The following is a 14777-nucleotide window of genomic DNA, read 5'->3' on the forward strand; positions in this document are numbered from 1 at the left end:
TCTTTCATTTTACCGTAACATGTATGATAGAATCCCAAATATATTATTTATGAAGATATAAATAAGTTAAATTGTAAAAAAGAATGCAATATGGTAACTTTTGGGGGGTTCCTGTGTCTACCCTAATGCACTATATGGTAAAGGCGACATGATACCATTATTCTATAGGTCAGTCCAAACATAACCATATGCAGGTTAAGGGTACAAACACACACACACCGTATATGCAGCAGATACGCAGCAGATTTGATGGTGCAGATCTGATGCTGTGTTCAGTTATTTAGATCTAATCCGCTGGTTATCGCAGCAGAAAATACACTGCGTATACGGTGTGTGTGTTTGTACCCTTACACAGATTCTCTAATGTTATTTTTTTTTTTTTTTATGAAATCCTTTTTTTTTTGGCAATTAATTATTAATAAAATGGGCCTATTGTGACGCTTATAATGGTTTCATTTTTTCACCTACGGGGCTGTATGTGGTGTCATCTTTTTCGCCATGATCTCTAGTTTTTATTAATAGCATATTTGTGAAGATCGGACGTTTTGATCACTTTTTATGAATTTTTTTTTTTTTAGATATAATGTAACATAAAATCGGTAATCCGCACACTTTTTTCCCTCTTTTCGTCTACGCCGTTCACCGTTCGCAATGATGCTTGTAATATTTTAATAGATCAGACAATTACACACGCTACGGTATATTATATGTTTATTTATTTATTTTTATATGTTTTATTTATATAATGGTAAAGGGGGGTGATTTTAACTTATAGGGGGAGGGGTTTTGGGGTAGTGTATTAGTGTTTTCAACTTTTTTTTTTTTTACACATTTAAAGTCCCTTTGGGGGACTTTTACATTCATTACTTTGATTTAATACACTGATCATTGCTATGCCATAGGCATAGCATTTATCAGTGTTATCGGCGACCTGCTCATTGAGCCTGCCTGTGCAGGCTCGGTGCAGCAGATCGCCGATCGGACCGCACGGAGGAAGGTAAGAGACCTCCGTCGGTCCATTTTAACGATCGGGACCCCCGCAGTCACATTGCTGGGGTCACAAACGGTAGGTGACAGGGGACTCACCCTGTCACTTACACTTACACGTGATCGCGGCGTTTAAGGGGTTAATGACACGCTGCAGTGTGTCATTAACGGTGAGGTGCCGGCTGCTGATTGCAGCCAGCCCCCACCTGCTATGAAGCGTGCTCCGCTCCGAAGCGTGCCTCATAGCGGGAGAACCACCCAGGACGTACAGTTACATCCAGGGTCGTCTGGCGACAGACTTCCATGACGTAACTCTACGTCCTGGGTCGTCTAGGGGTTAAAAATGATGACAAAGAGTACCCCTTTATTGATAAACAATATTCTACATCATGCTGGTAGGTTTCTAAAACAAATAGTTGCCACAGCTTTAAAAGATGAAGCATTGTCATTTATTAATATTTACATTTTAAACTGGATTCTGATCTTTACTATTTAGTTGATATGCCTTTCAATCGCTGATCGTCCGGGCAGCCCATAGGATACAGCAGTGTCTGGTGCCGCCGCTCCTATTCCACAGAGTGACGGCAGCAGATCATTGCTGTATCAGTCGTGTGTTTTTCAACATGTTGAAAAACAAACGACTGCAATGATCAGCCGATATGAACGATGTTGGCTGACCGTTGCTGTCAACTCCACTGAACGATTATTGGCCGTAACGGCAGATATCGGCCGAATACGGCTGATAATCGTTCCATGGAATAGGGCACAAACACAGAGCTGAGTGACAGCTTATTCAGAGGTCAGAGAAGATAGCCGGTGATGTATTTGTAGATTAACTGTTTGTTGTCCTGTTTTGGTGTTTTATTTCCCTCTCTCCATAGAAGAACAATGAAGAAATTGGAGAGCTTCAAACTGCTTTTTCATGATAAAAATTCATTTTTTGGCTAATAAACCCAATTACAAAGTTTGTTAAAAATCGCCTGGACTATTGATTTCTGCAAAAAAAATAAAATAAAATAAAATTTCAAGACAGTGTCTCTTTAACATCACTGTCATCCCATTGAAACCATGTTTTCTTCTGTTCAGGTGTTTCTGCAGATTTGCATTTTGGTTTTTTTGAATGTGCAAATTCTATTTCATTCAACTGATTCTTTACACTTTACAGTTATGTCAAAAATAACCTGATTCCACCTATTTCAATTTCACTTGTTTTACAGTTCATTTTCAGAGCATATTTACTTTCTAGGCTTATGTTTTAACACCTTAGTCTGCAATACTCTACAGCAGTGCTTCTCAAACTGTGAGGGGGGCCACACCAGTGAGGTGCTCCTTTGTTTTTGGTGAGGCGCAGCTGGGGAGACAGTTTTTTCTACAAAGTAACTATGATCTGCACAGTTCTTTTGCTGTTCGCAGAAATCTCCATTTTAGCAACATTATTAATTTATTTTGCAGTATTTTGCTTTATTGGTATATAGAGCTTGGAAGAAGGGTGAAAGGGTAACCCTAGCATTATTTTCAGCTTTTAAATGGACTTTTACCCCAGATAATGAGGCCTAGGTACCCTCTTTGTCAGTCTGGTGAGGCCCAGGCATTGCATTGGTCTGTTGGGTGAGGCTCCAATAGAAAGTTTGAGAAGCACTGCTCTACAGGGTGGGTGAAAAGTCATCACTTATATTTTATTATTATAAAAAGAGCTATTTCAGGGGGGGAGGGGGGGGGGGGAGGGAAAATGGCAAGCACTGGGTGAGGGGGCCTATATTTTAGGCAATGTGCTGAACATGGTTTGTTGTGGATTTTCTCTTTTTTCTCTGAGGTCATTACAAATTGTGTATGCCAAGAAAGTCTGCAACAAACACCACCTTCTGCACCACATTCTAGAGCACAGTGACAGCATTCGTTTAGGATTCTCAAGTGGGATCGATTGGATCCAGCACCTTCATCTTTACCCACATTTTTAAAAGCTTTCTACCTGATGAGAAAGGTGAGGATGTGAAGTTGATGTAGGGCACCCAGGTAGTTTAAACACATTCAAGTTATTTTAGGCATTCCGTAGTGACATCACCATGGGAACAGAGCCAGAAAAGCATATTTACCGTCTGACTTTTCTTAAACTGGCATCCTAACAATATTAATAATTTTTATTTAAATAGCGCCAAGATTCTGCAGCACTTTACAATTCTGCGGGTATATTTATAGGCAAGAAACAAAAGGCAGAGGGGCAAAAGTACTTCATTGTTACTATAGTCCGGCCACCTTTAAAAATAAGACAGGTAAAGGCAGGTGAGCTAGTCACCAATCAATGTATGCAATGCATACTACAGGTCTAAGTGCTTGGTGTGTGTTTATGGGGGGAAAATCAAATTAGGGAATTTGGTAAGCCTGCTTGAAAAGAGGGGTTTTACAGGGTATTTTTAAAGCTTTGTGTAACGGTGGTGAGTCTGACTTTCTTAGCCATAGAACTGGTGCAGTTCCTGTAAAGTGTTTAAGACTGGAACAAGAGGTGCGGATTAAAGAGGATGTTAGGCGTAAGTTATTAGCAGAGCATAAAGCACGGGTCAGGCTGCATACAGAGATGAGAGAAGAGATATAGGGAGGTGCAGAAGTGTTATAATGGGACTCAGCAACTGTGTCTTCCCTTTGCTCTTCTGAAATGAAAACAGATTTGCCTGATAATACACAGTTAAGAAGTCTGTGTGTGTGTATGGGGGGGGGGGGGGCTGGGAAACATTTTTCTTTAGTACAGAAAGGGGCTTTTTTGCTTAATAAAACCTATGTTACAGAGTTTATTCCTCGATTAAAAAGCCCGGATATACCCTTCAAAAAGAGTCCTAAACTGTGTTGATAGCTTGCGTGCGTACTGAGATAGTTAGGCTCAGAAAAATAAATAAAAATTTTTACTGGCTGTCTGAAAGTTGGCGTGGACTCCTCTCTATTGTTGTATGCAGGGTGAGAGGACTGAAAAGCTGAGGGGAAAACAATGCATTCTTTGAATTGTAATACTAGGCAACCGCTCAACCAGGTAGTAGTGAGAGGATATGGCAAGGGAGAAAACACAAAAATAAAACTATTCGATTTTTGGTGGTTTCAGAAATAGGACAGACAGGTAAGCATTGCTATATGTTTCTGCAGCATTTGCATTTTTATGCCAAAACACCCCTTTAAAGAGGACATAAACATTGTACAAAGTGGCAGGGCTCAGCTATGCCTCTACATAAATGCTTAGATAACAACCCTAAGAAAGTTTTAATTGTTGCTGTTTACTTTCATCACTTTCAGAATTTATATATGAAAACTTGTACCTAGATACAGATATGTAGAACATACAGCTCTTGATAAGTACTGGAAGACTTAAGATTTTTTTATAGAAGTAAATTACAAATATCTGGCACTTTCTGATACTTCCTGATAACAGCTGATTTTAAAGAAAAAAAAAATTCACTGGAATTGCCCTTTAAGTATAATTGCTGATGGCTCTAAAGAAATCTTTTTAAATCAGCGCTGCAGCTTTTGTAGCTTAGCTACACTGTATCACTCAGCTGAAATGAAAGATATTTACCATAGCATAATATTCCCAACCAAGTCAGATGGGTTGTGTGTGCTACAAAAAAAAAACATTAACTGTAATAAAACTGTACTTTACCTGTAGTCTAGTGTTCATCTCTAAAAAGTAGAAGTTCTTCTTTGAATCCACAAGAAACTCTACTGTTCCTGCAGAGGAATATGTGACGGCTTTGGCAAGTGCTACAGCTTGTTCTCCCATAGCTCGTCGGGTCTCTGGATCAAGAAATGTGCTGTCAGAAAAGTAAATAAATTTATATTTTTATATATAAGTTTTACAGTTCCGATGTTAGACAAATGCTGAAAGTCATGACAACATCACAACTCAGGGGAAATGAGTTCCGGCGGGGGTCCTAGAGCCTGCAACGCAGCGCTACGAAGGCACAGGGAGCTGTACGTAGCACTTATTTATGTTCCTCCCTGAATCCTGAAAACTTATGAGTTCTCCTTTAATTATGTTATTTAAGTAGCATGAGCTCGTCACTGTACCATTCTCAAAGGGTAGGGCACATCTATGTGGACTGGACACACCTACCCACAATGTAACACCCCCACCAAGTACCACCTAACAAACTCCATGTTTGGCTGGGTTCAAACTACGTTTTTGCAATCCTTTTTTTATCTGGTTTTTTTTTTTTTTTTTGCAAAAAAAAAACAAAAAACACAGATGAAAAAAACTGATCAAATGATGAAACACAGATGAAAAACTGATCAAAATGGATGCACACACATGCATCAGTCTTTTCCATCCATTTTTCATCTGTTTTTTTTTTTTCCCAAAAAAACGGGATGCAAAAACGTAGTGTGAACACAACCTTAGAGAAAAGCAAATTGTGTAAAATGACTAGAGAAGATCTAGAGTGATGAGACCACAATAAATGTTTGAGACTGAAAGCTACAAAATAGTATAGCATTGCAAAAGCTGGGAAGTACAAAGATAGACAGATGTCAATTACAGTTAAACCGGTGGTGGCAGTGTCCTTATGAGGGGCTAATATGAATTCACAAATGTCCTGCTCTACATTAAAAGAAAAGATAATACCGTTATCTGTGCCCTTGGTTTTCGTGCACTTTTCCAACATGACGATGATCTAAAGATCTAAGGCTATTTTTGCGTTTCTGAAGGGTGAAAGTGCTTCAGTGGCAAAATACTCCCATCTCCTTATATGAACCTATTGAACACCTATAGGGAATTCTGAAGAGACAACTTGAGTATCACTCTCAATCCAGCATCCAGGCTCTAAAAGCGGTTGTCCTTGAAGAACAGAAAAAGAAAGATGTTGCAATACGTTGCCAACTTGTACACTCCATGCCTAGACTTGGTGTTGTCATTAAAAACTATGGAGGTCACACAAAATACTAGGTGTAGTAATTTTCGATGGGGCATGCTTTCATTTCTGCCTATTGGAGATGAGTGTATTTACAATATTAACTAAGCTAAGCGCATTGTTCGCTCGGCATTTGGCATACGCTGACTGCATTGATAAGCTGACTGCCGAGCTAACAAACCACTTTGCTTATGGCCCTATTCCACGGAACGATTATCGTTCGTTTTCGGACGATATCGACCGCTACGGACGATAATCGTTCCGTGGAATAGAGTGCAATGATCAGCCGACATCGTTCATGTCGGCTGATCGTTGCAGTCGCTTTTTTTTCAACATGTTGAAAAACAAGCGACTGATATAGCAGTGATCTGCTGCCGTCGCTCCGTTGAATAGGAGCATCGGCAGCAGACGCTGCTATATCCTATGGGCTGCCCGGACGATCAGCGATCCTCCGAGCAGCCCCCCCGCAGCTCCCCGCCGCCCCTCCCGCACTCACTTGCTCGCTGCAGCCGCGTTTAATAGCGGCGGCAGCGAGCGGCGAACGAGGAGCAAACGAGCGCTATTAGCGCTCGTTTGCTCCTCTAAAACGACCCGTGGAATAGGGCCATTAGTTAATACTGTAAAGTCACTCATATTTACTGCTTATATCAGAGAGACATATCAACAGTTTTTATAGTTCATGGTTTAAGTCTTCAGACCCTGACAGATCAATAGAATGAGAGGGGAGACTACTGTAATACTGCTTGCTCCTCTCCTTGTTCTTTTTCTGTGACCTAAACAGCATTGAGATTCTTACTTTGTATTGGATATCCATCTAGGTCATGTGGCACAGAGCCAGGAAGGCCATGAGGCATATGTGTTTCTCTAGGCTTGTTCTTCTGATTGGCTCTAATCTGAACACTCTTAAATTTTCATATGTCATCAAAAGTAGTTTTTTTTTTTTTAATTATAGGGCCTATTTAAAAACTTACTTTCATAGCATTGCTTAAACAAATGTGCTTTGAAACTTAAAAGGGGTAGTTCACCCAAAAAAAATTTCTTTCAAACCAACTGCTGCCATGAAGTGCCAGAGATTTGTCATTTACTTCTATTAAAAAATCTCAAGCCTTCCAGCTGCTGTATGCCCAGCAGGAAGTTGTATAATTTCCAGTCTGGAGAGCAGGAGAGGTTTTCTATGGGGATTTGCTGCTGCTCTGGACAGTTCCTGACATGGAAAGAGGAGGCAACAGAGAGCACTGTGTCAGACAGGAAAGAAAACACCACTTCCTACTGGACACACAGCAGCTGATAAGTACTGGAAGACTTAAGATGTTTTAATAGAAGTGAACTACAAATCTCTGGCACTTTATGGCACCAGTTGATTTAAAAAAAAAATTTGGGGGGTGAACTACCCCTTTAAGTTTATTGGATTTTGAAAATTGTTCTTATGTTTTGTCAAATACTGATTCAAATCTATTTTGAAAAGGGGGTGTACTCACATTATGCTGAGCACTGTACACAAACATGCACGCTGGCTAAGAATAAAAAAAACTAAGCTAGGGCTTTCTTATGAGGTGTTTAGTCCAACACATGAATTTTACAAAAACATGAATGGCAAGAATTTTCTTCAATAAAATTATCTATTTCCTCCACTAAAGATTTAAATGCGCATTTCAATCAGGCTGGATTGTGTTGATTAGACATTACTGAACGCACAGCTTGAACATTTTATGAGGGGGTTGAGGATTTTAAAGACTGAATTACACCTTGCAGCTGTATTGCAGAACAAGCATCATTATTCCTAATATGGATGAAAGGACAGCTACTCCCCTGCACTAGAGTTGTGTCTTCCCCTGTTTGCAGAATATATATCTGCATCGCCTTTCACACTCTCACTGCTCACCTCCTGCTGCAGCGGAAGAATGGAACAGAGGTGTCACACTGCTAAACTTGATCTCTGCCATGTGGTTAGGCTTTCTACTCTGAAATGACTGGATTATCTTTGCAATCAGACAGGTTAATTAACTGAAGTTTTCATATTCCTTTCTGCTTCTCTACACTTCCTATGCATTTTGTAGTGAACATTATTGCCCAACACCCAGCCACTTATTCTCAGTTATCTTCTACCTCCTTAATCATCTCTTCCTCCCAGACTAATTATGCAGCACTTAAATACGCCATGTGTCACTTGACTCCAGCACCTCACTCTCCGACAGTATTTTAGCCACTCGATAGCTGTGACATGATGAGGACTACACAGGGAATCACTCCTAAATGGAAACAGAGTGTGATGCTTAGCTTGTTTGTGGGCCTTTAAACTACCAGGCTATTATGGACTTTTGTCATATTTATTCAATCGACTTCAGATACAAGAAATTGACGCAATATAGTCCAATGTGAAAATGAGCAATAAATTTATCACAATTATCCAAGAAATATTACGTTTTTGTTAGCGATTCCAAATTTTCATTTTTAAGTAATTGTCATGTGTATATACCATAATATAAAAACTACAAAATAAATGTGAGTAACACTTGAAAATGATGCTTGGTATATGCCTGGTATACAAAAATTAGTAAGGCTGTAATCTGCTGTGAATTCTACTAGGCCAAATTCTAAGGTAAAATCAACGATTTCATGGCAATTTAAAATAGGAAAGGAGAAATAATTAAGCTTATTTATTATTCTAAAAATGTGAAAATTCTGTTTTCTTTTGCACCACATTTACTATGTGTTTTAAACAAATTTTATACTATGAAAAGTAGCTGTGTATCTAGGGCCGGACTGGGCATCTGGCAGTTCAGGCAAATACCAGGCTGCGGTGCTGAGTGGGCAGGTCTCTGTCCCTGCACTTCACAGCCCGGTAAATAACCGGATATAGAAGGCTGTGTAGTGCCGGGGGAGGGGAGCATTAGGGTATGAATCCAGAATCCAGTCTGCCTCAGTTTTAAAAACAGTATGTACCCAGCCAGCTCGATTTTACTCCAACAGCAGGCCCCCACATCCTCGAGGGGGATAACAACAGGAGTATTTTTCAGTGTAAAAAGTGGAGGTCTAAAAGGGGTGGGGTTTGATTGAGGGACTTAGACAGGGAGGGAAACTTAGGTGCAGGGTCCTGCCAGCTCCTGCTCATCAAGTACAAGATCAATTAATCAACCAAGAAATAAAGCAGGTAAGCATAGCTTGTGTGTTTGTGTTTAGTGTGTGTGCCCCACTGACTGATATGTAGTGTGTGTGTGTGCCCTGCAGGAGGCCTGCGCACACAGACTGGCTGGGACCCGGTGAAGTTCCTGAGGTAACAGCGGCACACGTGGTAGCTCCAGACATTGTGGCAGGTGCTGAGGAAAAGGGGACGGCCGGGCCAGTGATCATGCTGCTGAGGTTACCTCACACACTAGCGGTGCTCCCACTCTGCAGGAAATTCTCTTAGCAATCTCTAGGGGCAATGAGGATCTGAAGTCTAGGGGTATGTGCACACTGAGGAAAAGGCGAGGAATTAGGCTTGAAATTCCTCCCGTAAAATATGTACAGCGCAAAGTCCCATTGTGTTCAATGGGTTTTCTGCTCTGTTGTTCACACTGCAGAATTTCCGAGCAGAATTTTCTGCTGTAGATCTGCTTGAGGAATCCTATAGAAGTCAATGGGGGGGCTTAAATTCTGCCCAGTGTGCATATACCCTATGATGGGGAACATTACCTCCTGCGTCATGATCTGCAGAAGGTGTTGGAGAGAATGGGACCTCTGGAGGATCAGGTGCCCCCATAAAACGGGGCATGAATAAAGTGCTGTCCGTGCTGGCTGCTAAGGTATATGATATCGAAAACCGTCTAAGACTGAATAATATCAATTTAATCGGTGTCCAAGAGAAAGCTGAGGGGAGAAACCCTGGTGCATAAACGACTCAGGGTGGGGTTACTGTGTGCCCCGCTCACTGTTTGGGTCTAAAGTTTTAGCCCCATGAACTGCCAGTTGCGGTATGTTTTTTTTTTTTTTTTGTGGAAGTCTTATATGTACATGACAGGCGGAGTGCATTAGTAAGGCATGTTATACCCATGTTGAGATTTTGCGGTTTCTATCTTGTAAAAGTGGTGCATATTATATTACAGTTTATTGGCTTGTTATTGCTATGGCTCAAAAAGTAGATATCATAGCGTGGAATGTGTGCAGGTGGAGCTCTCCTACTAAGAGAATGGCGGTCTTCCAGTTACTTCATCAGTTTCAACCTGCTATCCTGTGTCACACCTTACTAATGATAGTTAAGGGCCCTGAACAAAATGTGGGTCGGGAGTGCTTATCATGCTACTTTTTCAACACATGAGTATTCTGACACATTGCAATGCAATCCCTGGTTGACTCAGAAAGTAGATTCATATGTATATACTGTGAGGTCTATTGCGTGATATATGTCAACATTGCTGTATATATTCCTCTCCCCTACTCCCATAGCATACTGAGAGCTCTCTGGAAATTTAAACATCAGTGCCGGAGGAACCAATGTCATTAGTGGGGGGACTTCAATAATGTTATTGATCTACAACTTGATAACCACAATATTGGCTATAATGGCCTTACTCCTAATCTGACAACGATGGCCAAACTTTTGGATGAATCTGACTTATTTGATTTATTTATCGAGTCAAATACCCATTGGGTAAGCAATATTCCAGCTACTCAGCACATAGACCTTGCAATGGGGAATGATTTGATGCATCAAGCAATTGTGGATGTGGAGCCTCATGGCCTATGAGACCATGCTCCTCTAAGAGTAACAGTGTGCTGCGGTAATAGGCTGGGCGTGATGAGAGCGCCCTGGCGCTTGAATCCATTCTGGTTGCCGATGTATATACAGGCGTTGTATAGGGATTTGATCTGGGATGAGAGGAACCCCAGGAATGTAAAAATGTAACAAATAATTTTTATTACATATCTCCTGCGAAGACTCTGCATTCAAGACAAGTTTTCTCAGCTGTAACAGCCAGCTCAGCAAATTACTGGCCATGCTGCTATCCTCAGCAGGCTGCCTCTGCTGAGATGAGCTTGTCTTGGAAGTGACAGAGGCTACTCTCAGTGGGGGAACTGGAGACGCTGCAGGAGGACCATGAAGGAGAGTAGAGAGGTAACCAGAACATAGTCATGTTTTATATAAAGGCAGCATTATAATGATAGTTTCTTAGGTGCCGACAGCAAACAGGCCTCTGTGCCTTTCAATGCCAGGGCTGAATTTCAGTCCCAGTCCGGCCCTGATCTATGCAAACAGGAGCACGGCTTACTTTGCGACACTGCGTATCCTGACCCGTGGCTGTTCCCTACATTCATCTGCCTGACCCCTATCTGTACCATTTGCCTCTACTGTTGATGGTTTGGGTTGTCTGACCTGCATCTGAAACAGATTGCCTGATCCTTGGCCTCATAGTGTAGTCTTATCCCTGGTACTATACTGATTTTTTTCTTGATGACCTAGCTTGCTGACTACACATATTTGGCCTGTTCTCTGCTGCTTTGCATTGGAACTGTCTGGTTCTTGGGTCGAGCCGTTAAATACACTGAGAGCAGATTTGTAGAACAACCTGGTGTCTTCTAGCTGCAGAAGTCCAGCTTTCGCAACCTGCAGTGGGAAAAAGGGTGAAGACATAGAGGGCACTTAAAGCGTAACTATAAAATATTTTGACCTTTCAGTTTTAGTTAGCTTAGGGCATGATAAGAATTTTTGCAATATACATTAAAAACGAACAGTAAAATGAACAGTTTTTTAAATACATAAGGCCGATTGTCCCCTCAGAGCTCTCTCTGGCTCTGACTTATTTCTGCATTCCTGCTGGACACGCCCTCTCCCTGGAGATCTGTACCTAGTGTACGGACTCAGAGAAGCATCAGATAACAGTCCTGACACAGACAGAAACAAAACCTCCTCCCCCACCTCCTAGCAGCACGTTCTCCCCCCTCCCCCCACAGAGGTCACTTAGCAGAGCTGAGGGTGTTGTGTGTGAGGAGCAGCGCAGGGGGAAGAGCTGGATGGAGGGACAAGTGTATCCAGTGCCACCATGACTCCAATGTACAGCATGAGGGAGAGTGGGTGAGTCACTGAGGGGAGGACTACAAGTCCCGTCCCAGCACAACACAGCTGCAGTCCTTCCATAGTACATATAACATTCACTATCAGAGGTCTGCAGCAGGTGCCCCCACCTCCATGGCTGACATTATCCTACAGTGTTATGAGAGCAGATGACTGTATCTAATCCCACTGTGTGTGATACCATCTGCTGGGGCTCTGTATCTAATCTTACATTGTGATACTGTATGCTGGGGCTGTATCTAATCCTGCTATGTGTGATACATCTGCTGAGGTGCTGCTCAGTGAATGGAGGGACGCAGCCAGGAAGATGAGGGATAGGCCACGCCCACTTTCTCTCAGCCAGAAGAAAAATTCATTTATTCTTCTGAGCCAAACAACTGGGGATATCTCAGCGAGCGCACACATTATCAACGCAGTTTAGGGCTCGTTTTAAAGGGTAACACGTGGGCTTTTTATTTGAGGAATTTCATTTTTTGGCTACTGAAATTATAGTTACGCTTTAAGACTTTGCTAGCAAATTGGTCCAGGAGAAGCGGCACACATCCATTCCACAGGTATTATGATTTAATTACCTTACTCCTCTTGCTGCTAAATAGGCCACTGGGCGATGTGCAATTTCTCTATAGGGATGACATTATTGGAGTTCTGTGCAATAATCATGAATATAAACTGTTGGGAATAGTATCATTTCCTTATTGCACTTTATATTAATGAGTTTACAGTTCCTGTGGTGGTGTACTACTTGTGTGTATGGCTATGTGATCAACTTTTATTGATTATTGTAAGATTTAAAGATTTTTAAAATCATTTTTGAATAAAGATTATGTATTGTTGATTGAAATTTTTGTCCTGGTTTTTGGAAAATATAGCAAATTGGTCCAGCCTAGGGCCACATCAGGAAGCACAGTTGGTCTATACACGCTGCCCATTACAAATGTACAGACAGATATATGAAAGGTACTGTGTGTCTTCTTGTGCCAACATCTAACAGTGTCAGCAGTTTGGAACAAGAATTGCAACTGACAGATTCACTTTAAACAGAGTTTGGGCAACAAAAATATTCACTGTTAGGGTATATTCACACGGACGGGCTCGCAGCGAGATTCTCGCTGCGAGCCCGGCAGGTCCTGGCAGTTCCCATACACTACATACTTGCTGCGGTCTAAACGACCGCAGCGAGTATTTAATTATACCGCCCTCAACCCCTTCTGCTCCCCTGCTGTAAGCATACTTTACCTGTCCTCGCGAGAATCTCGCTGCGAGCCCGTCCGTGTGAATATACCCTTAATCCTAAACCAGCTCTAATCTCATATAGTTTAAGGCTGGGTTCACACTACGTATATTTCAGTCAGTATTGTGGTACTCATATTGCAACCAAAACCAGGAGTGGATTAAAAACACAGAAAGGCTCTGTTCACACAATGTTGAAATTGAGTGGATGGCCGCCATTTAATGGCAAATATTTGCTGTTATTTTAAAACAACGGCTGTTATATTGAAATAATGGCCGTTATTTACTGTTATATGGCGGCCATCCACTCAATTTCAACATTGTGTGGACAGATCCTTTCTGTGTTTTTAATCCACTCCTGGTTTTGGTTGCAATATGAGGACCACAATACTGACTGAAATATACGTAGTGTGAACCCAGCCTAAAACCAGAAAAACATTACACAAACACACATTTCTGCAGGAAGGTAACATAAGAGTCACATAGCACTAGTAATGAGCAAACCTGTCAAAATGTTTGGGTTTAGCTGAACACTCAGCGTTTGATTCCCTGTGGCTTAAGAAGTTGGATGCCACCCTAGGGAGTCCTGGAAAACATGGATACAGGCATGGTACTCATATTTTCCTGGCAGCCCTAGGGTGATATTAAACTTCTGAAGCCGGGGGAATCAAACACAATCATTTGGATTCGGATGACGCTGCTGAACCTAAACATTTTGATAGGTTCACTTAACACTATACAGCACCAGTGATGTCAAGATAAAGCTTCGAACTCACCTAGGTGCCTCTTCTACTACTTTCTGGTTGCGTCTTTGGATGGAGCATTCTCTTTCATTTAGCCACAGTGCATTGCCATGTTTATCTGCTAGTACCTAGAACAAAGGAATGGAAAACTATGAATTTTGTATTTTACATATCTCAAAGAGCTTTATACAGTGGGATCACACTACGTCCTTTCCAATTCGTAATACCTTAAGCATTCGTCTTTTCTTTCTACTGCCAGGATATGCTGTTTACTCATTTTGAGGTTTTCAAAAATCACTACCCCTAAAGGATTCTCCAATACTACACCTCCAGGAACATCAACCCAAATACACATTTTCATGACATTGGCAAAACAGTCAAACCTGCCAGACCTTGTCCTACACCACTTACAAATATATTAAGAAAACAAAGAACAGAACCTTGGTTATCCCCACTTGTAACAAGTCTCTGCTCCGTATACATACCATTAAAAACAATTCTTTGATATCCATCCTTCAGCCAGCTGCAAATTGACAGTTATCCCAGGATTTGCATACCTGTCATTAGACAGCAGATCTTGATCAGCGTGCTACACTCTTGTTGAACGCTAATCAGATAGCCATGGATAGAAACATCCACACCTGCTGAGTTCACAACGTAAACATATACATGGTTACCTAATGGATAGCCAATCTTCTGGTGCCAGGGGTGACTGCACATTGCTCAGAAAAGGCTGTCTAATAGCAGGTATGCTTATGTCTAATTTTCAATAAATGTATTAACTCTAAAGGACTGCATTATGGACTTTGCTAAGTCCAGTATCTACAGCAACACATACATCCACAGCAACACCTGACATGCACTTTTGTCACAATTAAA

At 41.4% G+C, this 14777-nt stretch overlaps 1 protein-coding gene across 2 annotated transcripts in view; it reads right to left on the reverse strand.

Annotated features, from left to right (window-relative positions):
* Positions 1-14777, reverse strand: part of PCCA (propionyl-CoA carboxylase subunit alpha) — a 447530-nt gene that overhangs the window by 254613 nt on the left and 178140 nt on the right. For both annotated transcript variants that reach the window (XM_069970721.1, XM_069970720.1), the window contains exons 11-12: positions 13932-14026; positions 4628-4778 (exon numbers count right to left, since the gene is read on the reverse strand). In XM_069970721.1, coding sequence (XP_069826822.1) covers positions 4628-4778; positions 13932-14026 — 246 coding nt within the window. The remainder of the gene's footprint in view (positions 1-4627; positions 4779-13931; positions 14027-14777) is intronic.

This window comes from Dendropsophus ebraccatus, chromosome 5 (assembly GCF_027789765.1).
Source record: "Dendropsophus ebraccatus isolate aDenEbr1 chromosome 5, aDenEbr1.pat, whole genome shotgun sequence".
NCBI lineage: Eukaryota > Metazoa > Chordata > Amphibia > Anura > Hylidae > Dendropsophus > Dendropsophus ebraccatus.